Here is a 20,900-nt window from a genome sequence, read left to right on the forward strand (position 1 = left end):
TGACACAGCCCACACATACATCCATCTTGAGTCTGCTACCACATTTTGTGAACACTGGTGAGGTGTTTGGGTGTTTACACGTAGATCACAGTCATGGAAAAGATACAGTCCTGGGGCAGATGCTAATATCAGTATAATGCTTGCAGTACGTTGGTGATGTGTGCTGGAGCTGAACTGCTGCCTCTGCTCCAGTACCTGTACCCGACGATGGTTTGTTCTGGTCAGTTATAAGCTTGTGGCAAAATCGCAAAGAGAGTGACTGTAAAGCTGTCAGACTTGTGTGATTATTTGCAGACTGGTGTGAATGCATGCTGTTAGAACAGTTTTGTTTTTGTGTTGAAAGCTTGGAATTCTGTGTGTTTTAGAAACTGAGGAAAGGATTTTTCTCTGTGGACATTGCTGAAACTTGGTGGGTTTGAACTGAGTGAAATATACAGACTGCAAGGCACCTGTTTCCAAGCAACTCAGTTCAAGATTTATGATTGTCATGTGACTTGATTGTTGAAGTTAGATTCACTTCTGGATTGTGAAAAGACCAGTAAGTTGGACAAGGAGCAGGCAGTTGAAATATGGCTGTGACCTACCTGGAGACTGGAGAAAAAGACCTCTCTATGTAAAGGAAGACTTGCATCTCTTGAAAAGAAATTTTGCATTTGTAATGTGGCTGTGATCTGCCTAGAGAGAGAAAAAAGACCCTGGATAAAAAAAAGTTACTTCTCTCTGTCGAGGAAGACTGCTTTTCAGAGAAGAAACCCCTATACGTCAGAGGTAGCAGATTCCTATTGTCTCCAGTCTTGGAAGAATTCCTGCCTTAAGAGTGGTTCCTGTTGCCTCCTGTGTTTTGGGAGATCTTGAAATCTCAAGAAAGCTTCTACTACGAGACTGCTGCTTCAAAACCCAAGCAGACCTGTTGCTATACCTTCGCTGAAAGACCTGTGTGATACCTGCGGCAGACTAATTTTCTTGAACGCCTACCCATCACAGGCTGTTCTACAATCTCGACTGGAGAGACTTCAAGTGGTATCTGACAGTTGACTCTGGGACACCTCACCATACTGAAACCATCCTACCAGAACGTGATAAACGCAATAATTTTTTTTTCTTTTTATTCCTAGGAAACAGCTGTAAACCAAAAATATCCTTTTTCCCTGGTTAACGATTTTTTTGAATGTATGTTTGTTTTTTTTAATTTGTTAATGGGGATGTGGGATTCACTGTCCAGGCCAGCATTTATTGCCCATCTCTAATTGCCCTTGTTAGGATGGGAGTTCCTGGATTTTGACCCAGCGACGGTGAAGGAACAGTGATATAGTTCCAAGTCAAAATGGCGTGTGGTTTGGAGGGGAACTTGCAAGTGGTGGATGCATGCATCTGCTGTCCTTGTTCTTCTAGTTGGTAGAGGGCGCAGGTTTGGAAGGTGTTGTCTAAGGAGCCTTGGTGTATTGCTACAGTGCATCTTGCAGATGGTACACACTGCTGCCACTGTGCGTTGGTGTTGGAGGGAGTGAATGTTTGTGGATGGGGTGCCAATCAAGCGGGCTGCTTTGTCCTGGATGGTGTCGAGCTTCTTGAGTGTTGTTGGAGCTGCACCCATCCAGGCAAGTGGAGAGTATTCCATCACGCTCCTGACTTATGCCTTGTAGATGGTGGACAGGCTTTGGGGAGTTAGGAGGTGAGTTACTTGCTGCAGGATTCCAAACTTCTGACCTGCCCCTGTAGCCACAGTATTTATATGTCTACTCCAGTTCAGTTTCTGGTCAATGGTAACCTCAGGATGTTGATAGTGGGGAATTCAGCAATCGTAAAGCCATTGAATGTCAAGGGGAGATGGTCAGATTCTCTCTTGTTTGAGATGGTCATTGCCTGGCACTTGTGTGGTGTGGCTTGTTACTTGCCACTTATCAGCTCAAGCCAGGATATTGTCCAGGTCTTGCTGCTTTTCTACACGGACTGCTTCAGAATCTGAGGAGTCACAAATGGTGCTGAACGTTGTGCAATCATCAGCGAACATCCCCACTTCTGACCTTATGATTGAAGGAAGGTCATTTATGAAGCGGCTGAAAATGGTTGGGCCTAGGACATTACTGTGAGGAACTCCTGCAGTGGTGTCCTCGAGCTGAGATGATTGACCTCCAACAACCACAACCTTCTTCCTTTGCGCTAGGTATGACCCCAGCCATGATGTCAAGGGCAGTCACTCTCACCTCACCTCTGAGTTCAGCTCTTTTGTCTATGTTTGAACCAAGGCTGTAATGAGGTCAGGAGCTGAGTGGCCCTGGCAGAACCCAAACTGAGTGTCAGTGAGCAGGTTATTGCTAAGCAAGTGCCGCTTGATAGCACTGTCGACAACACCTTCCATCACTTTACTGATGATCAAGAGTAGACTGATAGGGCAGTAATTGGCAAGGTTGGATTTATCCTGTATTTTGTGCAGAGGACATACCTGGGCAATTTTCCACATTGCCGGGTAGGTGCCAGTGTTATAGCTGTAATGGAACAGCTTGGCTAGGGGCGCAACAAGTTCTGGAACACAAGTCTTCAGTACTTTTGCCGGAATGTTCTCAAGGCCCATAGCCTTTGCAGTATCCAGTGCCTTCTGTCATTTCTTGATATCACACGGAGTGAATCAAATTGGCTGAAGACTGGCATCTGTGATGCTGGGGACTTGAGGGGGCTGTGATGGATCATCCACTCGGCACTTCTGGCTGAAGATTGTTGCAAATGCTTCAGCCTTATCTTTCGCACTGATGTGCTGGCCCCCCCCCATCATTTGGAATGGGGATATTTATGGAGCCACCTCCTCCTGTTAGTTTAATTATATAAAAGCAAAATACTGCAGATGCTGGAAATCTGAAATATAAACAAGAAATGCTGGAAATACTCAGCAGGCCTGGCAGCATCTGTGGAGAGAGAAGCAGAGTTAACGTTTCAGATCAGTGACCTTTCATCAGAACTGGCAAAGGTTAGAAATGTAATAGGTTTTAAGCAAATAAAGCACAGGTGGGGCAAGAGATTACAAAAGTGAAGGTGTTGATAGGACAGGGTCACAGAGAATAACTGACCAGAAGGTCATGGAGCAAAGGCAATGGTATGTTAATAGTGTGCTGTAAAACAAAGCGTTAGTGCAGAGACAGTGTTAATAGACAGAAAAATGAACAGCCCTAGTCCAAAGCACAAACATGAAAAAAAAACAGTGGGAAGGCACATGATTAAAAAAAAATGATGAAACAAACTAAAATAAAATAAAGAGAGAAAAGAACTAAAAATGAAAAAGGGGGCTCATGATGCTCTGAAATTATTGAACTCAATGTTCAGTCCGGCGTGCCTAATCGGTCAATGAGATGCTGTACCCCGAGCCTGCGCTGATGTTCGCTGGAACACTGCAGCAAGCCCAGGACAGATATGACGGCATGAGAGCAGGGGGATGTGTTGAAATAGCAAACATTGCCATTAGTTGTTTCGCTGTCCACCACCATTCACGACTGGATGTGGCAGGACTGCAGAGCTTAGATCTGATCCATTGGTTGTGGGATCGCTTAGCTCTGTCTTTTGCATGCTGCTTATGCTGTTTGGCATGCAAGTAGTCCTGGATTGTAACTTCACTGGTTGACACCTCATTTTGAAGTATGCCTGGTGCTGCTCCTGGCATGTCCACCTGCATTCTTCATTGAACCAGGTTTGGTCCCCCGGCTTGATGGTAATGGTGGAGTGGGGGATATGCCGGGCCATGAGGTTACAGATTGTGGTTGAGTGCATTTCTGCTGCTACTGATGGCCCACAGCTCCTCATGGATGCCCAGTTTTGCATTGCTAGATCGGTTCAAAATCTATCTCAGTTAGCACGGTGGTAGTGCCACACAACACGATGGAGGGTATCCTCAATGTGAATACGGGACTTTGTCTTCGTTAGAACTGTGCGCTGGTCACTCTTACCAATACTGATAATACTGTCAGGCAGATTGGTGAAGACGAGGTCAAGTATGTCTTTCCTTCTTGTTGGTTCCCTCACCACCTGCTGCAGACCCAGTCAAGCAGCTATGTCCTTGAGGACTCGGCCAACTCAGTAAGTAGTGGTGCTACCGAACTACTATTGGTGATGAACGTTGATGTCCCCCACCCAGAGTGCTTTCTGCGCTCTTGCTATTTCCACGTGGTGTTCAACATGGAGAAATACTGATTCATCAGCTTGAGGGGGGACGGTAGGTGGTAATCAGTAGGAGATTTTCTTGCCCAAGTTTGACCTGATGCCATGAGAATTCAGAGGGTCTGGAGTCAATGTTGTGGACTCCCAGGGCAACTCCCTCCTGACTGTATACCACTGTGCCGCCACCTGTGATGGTCTGTCCTGCCAGTGGGACAGGACATACCTGGGGATGGTGATGGCAGTGTATGGGACATTGTCTGTAAGTAATAATGCGGTGAGTATGACAACATCACTCTGTTGCTTGACTAGTCTGTGAGACAGCTCTTCCAACTTTGCCACAAGCCCCCAGTAAGGTGGACTTTGCAGGGTCGACTGGGCTAGGTTTGCCATTGTTTCTGGTGCCTAGATCGATGCCAGATGGGTTTTTACGACAATGGTTTCATGGCCATCATCAGACTAGCCTTTTAATTCTAGATTTATTAGTTGAATTCAAATTCCACCTTCTTCTGTGGTGGCATTCAAACCCATGTCCCTAGAGCAATACCCTGGATCTCTGGGTTACTAGTCCAGTGACAACGCCACTATGCCACCACCTCGAGTGTGCATGAGGGTTAAGGAAATAAGGAGTTTTATATCTAGTTTTATCTCATTAGTGTTTAAGACTTGTTATTTCTTTTCTAATCAATAGTTAATGTTGTTTAAAGAAACCTGGTTTGGTGTACTTTATTCTGGGGGACAAATAGTGTGTCTAATTTGGCTATTCTTTGGTTGGTGGAAAACTTTCTTGATATGTTGTGACCTGTGGAGTAGTGGGACTGAATTAACTGTGCATTACTCCCGGCATGGTTGTGACAGTACTGATACTTTGCTTCTCTTTACAGTTGAAGGAAGCCATGGAAATGATGGCCTGTTGTTAGGGCGTCCCCCTGATGAACCGGATCTCCCAACCACAGAGAAATCTTTACTGGAAATCCTGGATGGAACTATCATGATGTACAACCTCAGTGTGCATCAGCAGCTTGGCAAGGTAACATGTTGGTGTTTGAGGGGCTGGTCTAATTGCCCAGAAACCTGTGGAGAACTCCCCTGCTCCTCTTCAAAATAGCGCCATGGGATCTTTTACATCACCCTGAGAGGGCAGTTAGGACCTTGGGCACTGTCTTGACAGTGCAGCACTTACTCAATACCGCACTGAAATGTCAGCTTGAATTCTCAATCCGCTGGAATGGACTCGAACCCTTTCTCTTCTGATTCAAAGGCGAGTGTGCTACCAACTGAGCCATATTGCAACAGTGACTGCACCAAAAAAGTACTTCATTGGCTGTAAAGCATTTTGGGATATCCTGAGGTCACAAAAGGTGATACATAAATCATAGAATCATAGAAAGTTTACGGCACAGAAAGAGGCCACTTGGCCCATCGTGTTTGTGCCGGCAAGTCTTACTTTAACATGATGAAGGCAGAGTGCAGGATAGCTTCAAGCACTTAGTTGTTTAATGGGTAGCAAACAGGAGGTCAGCGAAACAATAGGATGATGAGAGTTCACAATATCATGCAACCAAGGAATGGTAGATACCCTAAGTGGATTTCGAACAATTTTTCAGAGTGAACATAGACTCTTTTCCAAGTGCAGATGAAGAAACTTTGCAGAATGGGGCAAAAGATATTAAAAATGTTAGAAATTAAAAATAAGGAGCCGATGGACATGCTGGGAGTGATGGAGATAGGTTGCACACTGGAGCACTTAAGGAAATAGCCGATGAAATCGGTCACCTGCTGGCGGACAGTTTTAGGGGATCATTGGAAAGCAACAGTGCTCAAGAATTGAGGGGCAAATGTAATGTGTTAAACTCCAGAAAGCTTATTATGAAAGGATAATGCTGGAGCCTATCTTTATCTAGTTTCACATTTATTGTACAGATTAAAAGGATTTCAAACATGTAGCTCCTCACTCAAAACCCTCCACCAGTCTCAGTAAGTGTCTGCTTATAAGTAGTCAAGTTAAGACCCCAATTAACATCCTCCACATGCATATAATCAAACAATTGATACACAATTAACAGATTAACATAACGCTGATTTATGAAGAGGGGTATGAAGGACTTCATGCCAGGAAACCTGGCATCTGTAATAGGATAAAGTGTTAGAGAGCATCCTCAAAGAGAGAACAATGAAGCACTCTGAAAAATAGGGGTTAATTAGAGGGAGCCAGTATGGCTTTATGGGAGGGATGTCAAGTCTACCAAAAGATAATGGACCAGGCGGATAGGGGAAGCTCAAAAGCTATCTATTTGGATTTTAGCAAAGCATTTTAGGCAAGAACAGCAAATATGGCAAACAAGATAATAAGGGTGTACAAGTTATGGGAAGGAGGAATAATCATGAGAAATAGGAGCAGGAGTAGGTCATTTAGCCCCTTGAACCTGCTCCACTATTCGGTAAGGTCATGGCTGATCTGATTGTGGCCTTAACTCCACTTTTTTTCCAACCCCCCAGAACACTTGACTCTTTTGTAGATCAGCAGTCTGTCTAACTCGGTCTTGAATATATTCAATGATCCAGCTTGCACTGCTCGCTGAGGGAGAGAGAGAGAAGAAATTCCTCTTCATCTCCATCTTAATTGGGTGACCCCCTTATTTTGAAACTGTGCCTCCCGTTCTAGATTTCCCCCACGAGGGGAAACATCCTCTCAGCATCGACCCTGTCAAGCTTTCTCAGAATCTTATGTTTCAATAATATCACCTCTCATTCTTCTAAACTCCAATGAGTATAGGCCCAACCTTTCCTCATAGACAACCCCTTCATCCCAGGAATCAGCTTAGCGAACCTTCTCTGAACTGCTTCCAATGCACGTTTATTCTTCAAGTGGGAGACCAAAACTGTGCACAGTACTCTAGGTGTGGACTCACCAATGTCCTGTACAGCTGTAGCAAGACTTCCCTACTTTTATGCTCCTTCCCTCTTGTAATAAATGTGAGCACGTATACAACAGTGTTTAAACTGAACTGGAGACATGTATAATTCTGGCTATTGTTTTACAATGGGGAAGCCGTAACTTTGGAGAGAATACAGAGGGCACCTGAACTAAGGAAGCTGGGAGTATTTACACTGGAGACTTCAGTGACATTTCCCGGATGCTGTGGATAGAGATAAACTGAATCCAAATAAATTATGACACAACCTCAAACTGTAGGGGCGTGGATTGAAGCTCAGAGGGGGACAGGTGAATGGAGGGCTTGGATTTAACTAATTTATGCAGAGGATCATGAACGGATGGAGCAGTCTGTCCATGGAGACAAATTCAAAAGGGAGCTGGATAGGTGTTTCTAAATGGAAGTGTTTTGTAGGTAGAAGAGAGAAACTATAATATAGGATTTCTTTTGAACTTTGGCACCAGCCAGGTGGACTGTTGTGTTTTTTCCAGTCCATTTCAACCATGCCAAACTCTTCAAAGGTGCAGGAAATGCTGGCAGGTCAGGCAGAATATGAGTTCTGATTGAAGGTCCTCAACCTGAAACGTTAACTGTTTAACTGCTTCACTCTCTGCAGGTGCTGCCAGACCTGCCGAATATTTCCAGCATTTTCTGTTTTTATTTCAGATTTCGATCATCTGCAGTATTTTGTTTTTATCCCATCAAAAACTCAAGTTTACTTTAAAAGCCTCAAAACAGCCAATTCTCACCTGCCAATGAGTGTTAAGCAGGGGCAGTGAAACCTGAGAGTTCTGATTGCGACTGGAATGAACTGTCTTGCTGTTGTGTCACTAGCAGTTCTGCAGGACACAGTGTTAAACAAGGATTGCCAACTGAACACCACCCACTATGCCCTACATTATACTTTGCCATGCAATAAGCACAGAAGATGGAATATGCAAGATGCGCAGTTCTACTCTTTCAGCTTGTTGTTTTGATAAATCAATTCCTGTTGTGTATATCTGCTGCCTCTGCATGTGTGATGACCATGCCTATCATTCAGCAGGAATCTTGCTGGAAATTATGATCTCCCATCTGAGAATCACAATCTCCTGTGCATGTTATGTTGCAGGTAATTCTTGGAATTTGTAATTTTCCAGGAAGAGTGCAGAAACTAGCATGGAGGTAGGGCTATCCCACCATTCATAATGTTGGCACAAGCTGTCTATTAAAGTTATGAGCTCTTTTTGCTTTTATTCTAAAAGCAGGGATAGCCCTGCCTCCATAGCCATTTCTTCCAACAGCAGAGAATGCTAACTAATCCCACAACTCAGAGAAAAGCACAAAGAAGGGGGTTGTAGAAAGAGAAAGATGGGGAAATGTGGAAGGGAAGAAGATGGAGAGTGCCCCACATGACAGACGTAGCTTGCTGCTTTTAATCATTTTACGTCTTGGTATGAGGTATCTGGCTTGTGACTGGAGGTTTCTCATCTTGAACAGCTCTGGCGATGCCTGTCTGTAGTACTTAGTGGGGAAAGTTTGCAACTTGCTGCCTGCCGTGGTAGACCGACCGGCAGTGATAGAAACTGCCCAGCAGTCATTTCTGTTGAAGTCGCGATGTCCCCATCTACCCCCAGTGTCTGAGTCTGAGAGCCACAGTGGTTTGGTCCCTTTATTTTTAAAAAAGGGGTATTACTGCGACTTGTGCTTATTCTGCTCTGCGGGCATTGAATTGGCATTGTCTTCCCGCATGATGCTCAGTAAGCTACAGCAGACAGTGATGCTGAAAAAGAATTAGCTGCAGACTGATTGGAAATGCCAGTCCACATGTTGTAATAGATACCATTAGCTATCACTTCTGCTTAATCATTGATAAGCGCAGTGAACCATGTTAGTGTGGGATCTCATCCAAAATAGCCCTATCTATGATTGTGCAGGTTCACTGAAAGTAATTGAATTTTAATTTATTTGCAGACTGGCATCACCCATGGAATTCCTCATGGTGGAATCAAGACTAAGGGTAGTCTTGAAATGAACTGGGATTAGAGAGCGAGGGATAATTAGACAGAACATGTAGACTTAATTCAGCCTCTATTTTAAATACCATACATTCTATCCTTACTTTTTATATAATTGCCATTATAACTTCCTGTATTCACATTTATAATGGGAAGCATCCATGTGAACCATTGAGTGTAATGACACCTATCCAGCAGTGGTGGCACTGCAGTACCCTCACTGGACCAGTGGGTGTAACTGCAGTGTGACAGGTTTACAGGGGCAGCTTACATTATAAACTGTGAACAGGGGAACTTAGTGCAAAACGTTGACAACAAGTGTGTACAGATGTAAGATTTTTAATTTATTTATTTTAAGAGCTTCCTCTGCCATGCTGGCATTTTAATTATTGTTGGGTTACATTTGTCATGGGAGTCAAGCTGTCCCACTTTTCCATTGATCAGCCTAATTCAGTGTGAGAAGAGTTTGCTCTCAGCAATGTATGCCATTAAAATAGCCTCGCAGCAATGTCAGTGTGTAAGGAAATAAGTTTGAAATGATAAGCAAATGGGAAGCTGTGTTGCACCCCTCATTTTCTCCTCATTTGCTGAAGATGCAAAGCCTTTGCTGGGGTGTGGTTCCACTCAACTCTCCAAGTCTTCACCAAACCCATCTGTGCGGCCAGACTCGGTTAGTAGACTGTATCATGGTTGAGGATCATGTCGAGGGGAAACCCTGGCTGATTTTCCCATCCCTGATTGCTGTTGATCATCCCAGTGTTATATGCTGATAACATGTAACCTTGGACTAACTATCCAAAGAGAGAGAGAAGGAGGATGAGAAAAGTGTGCAGAAACTCACTGGACAAATTGAAAGACCAATTCAGGATGGGAATTATTTGAGAATGGAAGGCTTTGATTCAGGATGGCAGTATTCTGAGACAATGGCGATGCAAATGTTGCAGGAAATTTTGAGTATTGCACTAAAAAAGCAAGATTCCAGTCCATGCTGACACTCAAGAAGCTGAGTACTTGACTGCCAGCCATCATGTATAGCAGCGGGTTAGGTCAACATCTTCTCCTGGTACATCCAACCTTGCTATTACGGACAGGTGGTAAAGGGGTGTGGGTGGTTCTCAACTGACTGCAATCGTGTTTTGTTAAAAAGATGTGTTACTCTGAGTGTCTTTTGGGTCAAATAAACAGACAAACGGCAGGTTTTTCATAGGTTTAAAAATATAACTATTTTTACACAATTCCTGAAATGGTTGCACCTCACCCACACTCATATATGTACAAGAATAGATAGATAGAGAGAAAAGGGTAGGATGTAGTTTTAAGTCCAAAGTGAGGTAAGTGCTCGTGGGTTACAGTAAACCTGTTGAATCTTTTCAGGGGGAAAAGTATTTTTTAAAGGTGCAGGCTGGGGTGTTTGTAGACTTCTAATGGCTACAACTCAGCATAAAGCTGGTGGTGTGGATTTTGCTACCTTCACAGATGGTCAGTCTTAAAGTCACTTTGTGATGTCTCTGCTGTAGTGGCTGTTCCAATTGTTGTTCAGGGTTATTCTTGGCTGTATCTCTTGCACAGCCTCTGGCTGAACGAGCTTTCTGAGGTGTTTCCCCCCCCCCCCCCTCTCTCTCCAGAGGGCTACCTTTTTAAGGTAAAAATCCATCACATTAGAGTTTCTGTTCGGAGACGCATGGTCCTCTCCCCTGGTGTGACCACCCAGTGGACCAGGATGTGATAACCATGGCTATTGATTGATGTCTGAATGGGGACCATTCTGTTAACAGTGCTACTTCACACCTATTTATTTTGGTTTGGGCTGTGAGTTAGTCTGCCTCTAGAACCTTTGTTGATAAGAATCATCAATATGCATTGGTGCTCCTTTCAATTTCAAAGGAGTTCTCCCCACAGCTATTTCAGATGAGGTTAACGAGTTCCATCTTTGCGGACAGGTTTGTTGATTTCCAGTACAGGAGGGGTCATATGACCACTACTCCATTTTGACTGTAATACAAGTGTCCATGTTCTTGTGGTTTTGTTTAACAATTGGCTTTTTAAAATTCATAATTCTTCCATTTCATTGTTTATTTCATCACAGTATTTATCCAATTCTCTTTTGAAAGTTGCTACTGAATTTGCTTCCATCAGCCTTTCATGCAGTGTATTCCAGATCACAACTTACTGCATTAAATTTTCATGTTGTCTTTGTTTTGCCAATTACTTTAAGTCTAAGTCCTCTGATTACAAACCCTTCTGACATGAGAAATGGTTTCTCATATTTAATCTATCAAAATCTTTTGTGATTTTTAACATTTCTATTAAATCTTCCCTTAACCTTAAAATAAAAGCAAAATACAACGGACGCTGCAAATCTGAAATAAAAACAAAGTCCTGGAAATACTCAGCAGGCCTGGCAGCATCTGTAGAGAGAGAAATAGTTAACGTTTCCGGTTACTCTTGTTTCTTTCTCCACAAATGCTGCCAGACCTGCTGAGTGTTTCCAGCACGCTATGTTTTTACTCCCCTTAACCTTCTCTGCTCTAAGACGTACAACCCCAGTCTTTAGTCTCTCCCATATAACTGAAATCTTTCCTCCCTGGCATCATTCTAGAAAATGTCCTTTGCACCCTCACTTAAGGCCTTGATATCCTTCTGAAAGTGTGGTGCCCACAGTTGGACACAGTACCCAGCTGGGACTTTCTGGTGTTTTGACTACATATTTCATAAGATGAGCTTCGGTGGGTCTGAGATAGGCGCATAGCTGGTTCACGTTCGCTCCCCACCATAGAGATTGGTGACCAAATTATGAGCTTTGTGGTAAATCTCTGGAAACATTCATATCTTCAGCTGTTCCATATTTCTGAGGGCATACACGTGAAGGCAGACATTGAGTTCCATCAAGTTGACAGCATAGAAATGGGCTACTCAGTCCAAGTAGCCTATGCTGGTGTTTACACTCTACATGAGCCTCCTCCCACCACTTCCTCTTTTAACCCTATCAGCATAACCTTCTATTCCTTTCTCCCTCACGTGCTTATCTCGGTTCCCCTTAAATGCATCTATTCGATTTGCCTTAACTACTCCTTGTGGTAGTGAGTTCTACATTCGAACCACTCGCTGGGAAAAATATTTCCCCTGAATTCCCTATTGTATTTATTTAGTGTCAGAATGCAAGAAAATACCACTGACTATTTCAAGTCTCAGCATTGTACAAAGAGCTGAGATGTTGGGTACAAGTGTCTCTAAAGCACTTTGATGAAAGAACACACTTGCACTGTCAAACCCTTGTCTTTTTACAGATATTGACTGACCTCCAGCATTGCTTCTTTTTCAGTATTTGTTAAATATGAGCATTTATCTGTTCTCTTAAACTTTCACCACTGTTGCTCAAATATGGTCACGTGCTGCAGGAGGTGCACATGCACTGCAGGATTATAAGTTAAATATAAGTTTTTGATACTAACAGTAGGGGAGATTGTATGTTGAAAGTGTCCTGTTTCCCAGATTAATATTTCTCACCATATTCAGCATAGTTTAAGAGCCATATAGGTCACTGCAGTTTACACTGTTGCATAGGTTGATATTGAGTAGTGCTAAAATGCTGGAGTGACGAGTACTGTTGCACCTGCGGGAATTTCAAAGATGAGCTAAACATTCGTAGCAGAGCTTAATTCTCGATTTTCCACAAGTTATAGTGCACCTTGTATATTCAGGGGTGCGATTGGGTGGGCTGAAGAATTGTCCTATCCCTGGCACGAATGTGTCTCAAGTATAGAAAATGATCAACGAAATGCAAAATGAAGCATTTCTATGATTTGAAGCTCTTACTATGTTCTTAGCTTTAGATATTAAACAATTCAAGCCTTCTAATAGTGCTGATGTTACTAATCTCATGGTGTGGAACACTTTCGAAGTACTGATGAACTTTGAGCTACTGGAGCTTCACTGTTCACTCCTGGACTGAGTAGATAGAGAGAAACTGTTACCACTCATGAAAGGATTGAGAATGAGAGGGGAGAGATTTAAAGTATTTGGTAATAGAAGCAAAAATGACATGAGAAAAAGCCTTTTCATGCAGCGAGTGGTTAAGATCTGGAATGCGCTGCCTTTGAACGTGGTGGAGGCAGGTTCAATTGAAGCATTCAAAAGGGAATTAGACAGTTACATGAAAAGGAAGAATGTGCAGGGTTACAGGGAGAATGGAACTGAGGGAATTGCTCTTTCAGAGAGCTGGTGTGGACACGATGGGCCACCTCCTGCACTGTAATGATTCTGTGATTCTAGTATTTCTGAATGGATCGCAGCCTTTGCCTTCGCTTTCCGATTTGCTATGGGTGTCAGCTGTGGCTTTGTTGGCAGCACACTCGCTTCATAATCAGAAGGATGTGGGCTGAAGTTCCATTCCAAACATTTGAGGATACAGAAATAAGAGCACAATGCTGCGGATGCTGGAACTCTGAAATGAGAACAGGAGGTGGCGGAAATACTCAGCAGACCTGCTGAATATTTCCAGCACTTTCTGTTCTCATTTGAGGACACGGTCTTGGCTGACACCATTTCTCGGATTAGAGGCTAAACCGAGGCCCCATCTGTCCCTCAGTGTTTATCTTTCAACCAACATATCTAAAACAGTTTATCTGGCCTCCCTTCACATTGCTATTTGTGGGACCTTGGGACATGTTGAGTTCATGACAGGCACTGTAGTGAGACAAGTTGTTTTATTCTGTGCTAATGGTGCAATATATGGAAGGTTACCGGATGTTTACAGAGCTACTTTTTCTGTTAAGGCCCCTTAAGTAAATGGGAACATGATCCCTTACTTTCCAAAGCACTTTATATATATATATGTATATTTTAAATCAAGACTCTTCAATGACTTGCATTTGTATAGAGTCTTTAATCCTACAAAATCTCCCAAGGTACTGTCCAAAGGAGGATACAGATTGGAGAATTAGGAAAAATACCCTAGAAACATGGTTCATGCAGTAAATTTTGAGGTTTTTTTAAAGGGAAGAAGGGACATGGCAAGGCAAAAAAGTTTAGGGAGCCACTTCCAGAGAGTAGAATTTAAATTGCTGAAAACTCTGCCCTCAAATGAGGAACAGTGGGAGCAGGGAATGTGCAGAAAGCCAGAGTCTGGCTGGGCTGAATGGCTGGAGAATGATGCAGGGGTAGGGTGGTGAAACAATGTGATCTCGGACAAAGATGGGATATTGAATTTGAAACCCATCACTGATCGAACGGGATGCTACTGTGTGACTCAGCCTGTGTGAATAGCTGAGGATGGGGATGGAATCAGGAGAAAGGAGAAGAGTACAGAGCTTTTGGCTGGATACTCATTATGAGCGGCGCAGTGGTTAGCACCGCAGTCTCACAGCTCCAGCGACCTGGGTTCAATTCTGGGTACTGCCTGTGTGGAGTTTGCAAGTTCTCCCTGTGTCTGCGTGGGTTTCCTCCGGGTGCTCCGGTTTCCTCCCACATGCCAAAGACTTGCAGGTTGATCGGTAAATTGGCCATTATAAATTGCCCCTAGTATAGGTAGGTGGTAGGGAAATATAGGGACAGGTGGGGATGTGATAGGAATATGGAATTAGTGTAGGATTAGTATAAATGGGTGGTTGATGGTCGGCATAGACTCGGTGGGCCGAAGGGCCTGTTTCAGTGCTGTATCTCTAACTAACTAACTAGCTGATATTACTGTGCCCCAAACAGCACTGCATTAGGTGTGCAGTGATTCTCTAGGCATATTTTCAATACATAGCCCATCTTGTTTCTTTCTGACAAAATAACTTGATTGCATGATTTGTGTTCAGCTCACTGTCTGTGTTTGCAGATGGTGGGTGTGTCGGACGATGTCCATGAGTATGCAATGGCCCTGAAGGACACCGAAGACAAGACTGCACGATGTCCTACAAAGGTAAGGGAATAGGCACTTACTCTGGTGAAGTGAAATGGGTTAGTGACAAAGACACAGATGGCATTTTGGTATGTAATACAAATAAATACTTAATTACTTATAAATAAAATACTTACAACCAAGGAGGACCAAGAAACTGATGAAAAAAAGGAGATTAAAATATGAATGTAATCTAGCAAAAAACATAATGGACTGTAAAAGCTTCTATAGGTAGGTAAAAAGGAAATGTTTGGCTAAGACAAATGTGGGACCATTACAGGCAGAGTCAGGAGAATTTGAATGACGAATAGAGAAATGGCAAAGAAGCTAAATGATTACTTTGTGTCTGTCTTCACTGAGGAAGATACAAGAAATCTCCCAGAATTAGAGATCTAAGGGATTAGAGAGAATGAGGAATTGAAGTATATTAGTATTAGTAAGCAGGTTGTGTTGGTGAAATTAATGGGGCTGAAGGTTGATAAGTCCCCGGGACCTGATATTGTACATCCCAGAGTGATGAAAGAGGTAATAAAAACAGAAAGTACTGGAAATACTCAGCAGGTCTGGCAGCATCTGTGGAGAGAGAAGCAGAGTTAATGTTTCAGGTCTGTGACCTTTCATCATGTTGAAACAGTAGCTGTGGAGGTAGTGCATTGGTAGATGCATTGGTGATTTTCCAAAATTCTATAGGTTCCTGCAGATTGGAAGGTAGCACATGTCACCCCACTGTTTAAGAAGGGAGGGAGAGAGAAAACGGGGAACTACAGACCTGTTAGCCTTACCTCAGTAGTAGGGAAAATGCTGGAATTTATTCTAAAGGATGTGATAAGTGGACAGTTGAATAATAATATTCTGATTGGGCATAGTCAACATGGATTTATGAATGGGAAATCATGTTTGATGAACCTGTTGGAGTTTTTTGAGGATGTGACTAACAGAATTGATCAAGGGGAGTCAGTGGATGTATTATATTTGGATTTTCAAAAGGTTTTTGATAAAGTCCTCACAGGAGGTCGGTTAGCAAAATTAAAGCACATGGGATAGGAGGCAATATACTGGCATGTATTAAGGATTGGTTAACAGGCAGAAAGCAGAGAGTAGGAATAAACGGGTCATTCTCGCATTGGCAGGCTGTGACTAGGGGGTACCGCAAGGATCAGTACTTGAAGCTGTTCACAATCTACATCAATGATTTGGATGTGGGGACTAAATGTAATATTTCCAAGTTCGCGGATGACACAAAACTAGGTGGGAATGTATGTTGTGAGGAGGATGCAAAGTGCCTTCAAGGGGATTTGGACAGACTTAGTGAGTGGGCAAGAATATGGCAGATGGAATATAACGTGGAAAAATGTGAGGTTATCCACTTTGGTAGGAGGAATAGATGTGCTGAGTATTTCTTAAATGATAAGAGATTAGAAAGTGTAGATGTACAAAGGGGCCTGGGTGTCCTCGTTAATAAGTCACTGAAAGCTAACATGCAGGTGGAGCAAGTAATCAGAAAGGCTAATGGTATGTTGGCCTTTATCACAATAAGATTTGAGTACAGGAGTAGTGAAGGCTTGCTTCAATTGTATAAAACCTTGGTTAGACTGCACCTGAAGTACTGTGTGCAGTTTTGGTCCCCTTACCTTAGGGAGGATATTATTGCCATAGAGGGAGTGCAACGAAGGTTCACCCGTCTTGTTCTCGGGATGGCAGGACTGTTGTATGAAGAGAGATTGGGGAAACTGGGTCTGTATTCTCTAGCGTTTCGAAGAATGAGAGGTGATCTCATTGAAACCTACAAAATACTTAAAGGGATAGACAGGGTAGATGCAGGTAAGATGTTTCCCCTGGTCGGGGAGTCTAGAACCAGGGAATATAATTTCAAAATAAGGGGGAATCCACTTAGGATCGAGATGAGGAGAAATTTCTTTACTCAGAGTGTTGTGAATCTTTGGAATTCTCTACCCCAGGGGGCTGTGGAAGCTCAGTCATTGAGTGTGCTTAAGGCAGAGATTGACAGATTTCTAAATACCAATGACATAAAGGGATATGAGGATAGTGTGGGAAAAAGGCATTGAAGTGGATGATCAGCCATGATTGTATTGAATGGCAGAGCAGGCTGAATGGCCTACTCCTGCTCCTATGTTCCTATGCTCCTAATTGGCTCCCCTGATTCCAGTTGCAGAGCTATGGATACTAGTTGGTCTTGACTGTTGTTTGAGGAGTCATTATTCAGATCTGTGACTTGATGGTGGATGTTGGCAGACTATTGATTGTGGGAGACATCCTGAACCTTCATTACAAAGCATTTACAGCACACGGGACGCTCGTCCCAATAGGTCTGTGCCGATGTTTATGCTCCACACGAGCTTCCTCTAACTCCCTCTCCATTCAAGCTATCTATATGCTTCCATTCCTTTCTCCCTCGTGCTTATTTAGCCAACCCTTCCATGCTTCTATACTATTCACCTCAACCACTCTTTGGGGTGGAGAATTACACATTCTAACCACTTCCTTAGTATAGACGTTTCTCCTGAATTCCCTATTAGATTTATTATTGACTATTTTATATTTATGGGCCCTGGTCACCCACTAATAGAAATATCTTCTCTCCATCTACCTTGTCAGCTCCTTTCATAATCTAGGGAAAAGAATCCCAGCCTAGTCAATCTTTCCTGTTAGGTATAGCCTTTCATTTCTGGTATCATTCTAGTAAATCTTTTTTGCACCTTGTCCAGTGCCACTAGATCCTTTTTATAATATGTAAACCAGACCTGTTCACAGTACTGCAAATGTGGTCTAACTAAGGCTCTATACAAGTTTAACTTAACATAGAATTTTACAGCAAAGAAGGAACCATTCTGCCCATCGTGCCTGTGCTGTCTACTCATTAGTCCCACTCCCCTGCTGTTTCCCCAAAGCCCTGAAAATTTCTCCTTTTCAAGTAAAAGATCCAATTTCCTTTTGAAAGTTTTGATTGACTCTCCACTGCCCTTTCAGGCAGTGCATTCCAAATTGTCATAATTTGCTGCTTAAAAATATTTCTCCTTATGTCTCCCCAGTTCTTTTGCCAATTATCTTAAATCTCTGTCCTCTGGTTACTGACCTTTCTGCCAGTGGAAATAGTTTCTCATTATTTACTCCATCAATACCTTCATAATTTTGAACACATATATTATACCTCCCTTTAATCTTCTTTGCTCTCAGGAGAACAATCCCAGCTTCTCTAATCTCTCCACATAATTGAAGTCCTTCATCCCTGTTACTTTGTGGTAAACCTGCTCCACACCCTTTCCAAGACCACAACATTCTTCCTAAATAGTGATGAGGGATTCTATAATTAGGGGAACAGACAGGCTTTTTTGCGGCCACAGATGCAAATCCAGGATGATGGTGCCAGGGTCAAGCATATCACTGAGTGGCTACAGAGCACTCTGAGGGGAGACTAAACAGCCAGCAGTCATGGTCCACATCGGTACCAATGACATAGGTAGAAAGAAGGATGAGGTCCTGCAAGCAGATTTTAGGGAGCTTGGAAAGAGATTAATGAGCAGCAAATCAAAGGTAGGATTACTCCTCGTCACACTAGTGAATATAGAAATAGGATAATGCATAACTGAGAGATGATACAAGATGGAGGGCTTTAGATTTCACGGACATTGGGACCAGTCGTGGGTGAGGTGAGACCTATAAATGCCAATGGAGTTGCACTTCAACAGAGCCGGGACCAGTGTCCTCACGGGAAGTTTGCTAGTGCTATTGGGGAGGGTTTAAACTAACTTGGCAGGGGAATGGGAACCAGGATGTAGTAGAAAGGAAAAACAAGATGCACCAATGATTGGGAGAAACAAGTAGCACTAGAGTAAGAAATAGTAAGGTATTAGATAGGGTCAGAGTAAGGCGGAATGCAATAAGGTCTAAATTAGGTTTACAGTGCACATATGTAAATGCACAATGCGTTGTAAATAAGGTTGGTGAACTACGGGCGCAGATAACCAAGCGGGAGTATGATGATGTGATGATAATGGAGACCTGGCTCAAAAAAGGGCAGGAGTGGGTACTTAATATTCCTGGATACAAGGTTTTCAGGAAAGACGGGGAAGGAAAGAAAGGAGGAGGGGTGGCAGTATTGATTAAGGAGAATATTACAGTGCTGGAGAGAGAGGAGGTCCTGGAAGGGTCAGGACAAAATACATTCAGTAGCGTTAAACCATTTTGATATTGGGTGTATTCTATAGCTCACCAAGTAGTGGGAAAGAAACAGTGAAACAAATTTGTAATGAATTGACAGGTGCAGAAACTATAGAGTAGTAATTAAGAGGGACTTCAATTGTCCTAATATGCACTGGGGTAGTAATAGTGTGAAGGGCAGAGAGGGAGATGAATTTATGAAGTGTGTTCCAGAAAATTTTCCTGATCAGCATGTTTCTGGCCCATCAAGGAAGGAAGCATTGCTGGATCTGAATCTGGGGAATGAGGTGGGTCAAATGGATCAAATATCTGTCGGACAACATTTAGGGAATAGTGATCATGGTATTGTAAGGTTTATGGAAAAGGACAAGGAGCAATCTAGAGTAAAAATACTTAATTGGAGTAGATCTAATTTCAGTGGGGTGAGAATGGATCTGTCCCAGCAAAATTGGAATCGATTGGCAAATAGAACTCTAGCGAAACAATGGGCTGCCTTTCAAGAAAAGATGCTTGAGGTACATACCCACGAAGGGAGAAGGTAGGGCAATCAAATCCCCCAATGACAAAAGAGAGAGTAAGATGAAGCAGAAAAAGGTTGCATATGACAGTTGACAGTTTGATAATATAAGTGAGAACCAGGCTGAATATAGCAAGTTCAGAGTGAGAGTTAAAAAGGAAGTAAGAGAGGCAAAGAGAGAGTATGAGAAGAGACTGGCAGATAACACACAGGGGAATCCTAAAGTCTTCTATAGACATTGTTATGCTCCCATAAAGTGCAATGATTGAAAATGCAAGAACTCAACCTGAAGAGTGATAAAAATGTACTTTTCTTTTTAAAAACAAAAGTGGGCAGTGTGCTTCAGAATGGCCCCTGAAGGTCAAAAGACCTGGCTTTGTTTATGCAAACCATCTACTGTCTGGCAAGGACAGAATGATGCATTCCAAAGCTAAGAGGTGTTAATTAGACCCACCCTGACCCCATCAAGAGACATTTGATGAATTGAATGAGTTCTTCTGAAACAAAGAAAGTATGAAGTAGCCTCATCCTGAGCCATTGTCAATCACCACAGGGAGGAAGATCTGTGTTTCCCAACAGAAGCAAGTTGAGAGACTTCTAGCTGACAAGGTAGCTCTCTGGAGGGAGGGAGAGAGAGAGAGACACCCAGGAAAAGGCATCACCAAAGCTTGTCCAGCTGAGAGCTTGGAGAAAATCTAGCAAGCCAAAAAGGAAAGTGCCCTGCTGTGAATTCTACATTTCAGCTTGTGCAGCAAAGAACTGGAAGTAACCCCCTGTCTTCAAACTGAACTTTCAACCAACAAGGAAAGTCTACAAACACCCCAGGCCTTCAACTAAAGAGAAATTGAAAGAGAAAATTCATCACGTTTACCATGAATCTCAAAACCCTATCTCACATCAAACTGCTTACCCCTTTTCCTCTCTGTTTCTTTGCGCCATGCGTGTGCCTGCATGAGTGGGTGCGGTTGTGACAGTTTTGGGATAAGGCATATTGCTGAATAAATAATTAATCTTCTGTTTTAAACCTACAAAAAAAACCTGTTGTTGTCTGTTTATTTGACAAATGAAACACAAAGGAGTCATACTCTTAATAACATGAAAACACTTGCTGCAGTCAGGTGAGAGTTGAACAATGGGACTACCCACACCCTTCACCCTGTGGCCATAACAACATGTAAATAGTAAAAGGGTAGTAAGAGGAGGGATGGGACCAACTAGGGACCAAAATGGGGATCTATGCATGGAGG

The 20,900-nt window shown here is 42.9% G+C and overlaps 1 protein-coding gene across 4 annotated transcripts in view; it reads left to right on the top strand.

Annotated features, from left to right (window-relative positions):
- The window catches only part of LOC137379949 (E3 ubiquitin-protein ligase RNF123), a 536,536-nt gene that overhangs the window by 192,458 nt on the left and 323,178 nt on the right, over positions 1-20,900 (top strand). For all 4 annotated transcript variants that reach the window (XM_068051365.1, XM_068051363.1, XM_068051364.1 and 1 more), the window contains 2 exons: positions 5,025-5,170; positions 14,895-14,978. In XM_068051365.1, coding sequence (XP_067907466.1) covers positions 5,025-5,170; positions 14,895-14,978 — 230 coding nt within the window. The remainder of the gene's footprint in view (positions 1-5,024; positions 5,171-14,894; positions 14,979-20,900) is intronic.

Source organism: Heterodontus francisci, chromosome 19, assembly GCF_036365525.1.
Source record: "Heterodontus francisci isolate sHetFra1 chromosome 19, sHetFra1.hap1, whole genome shotgun sequence".
Classification (NCBI taxonomy): Eukaryota; Metazoa; Chordata; class Chondrichthyes; order Heterodontiformes; family Heterodontidae; genus Heterodontus; species Heterodontus francisci.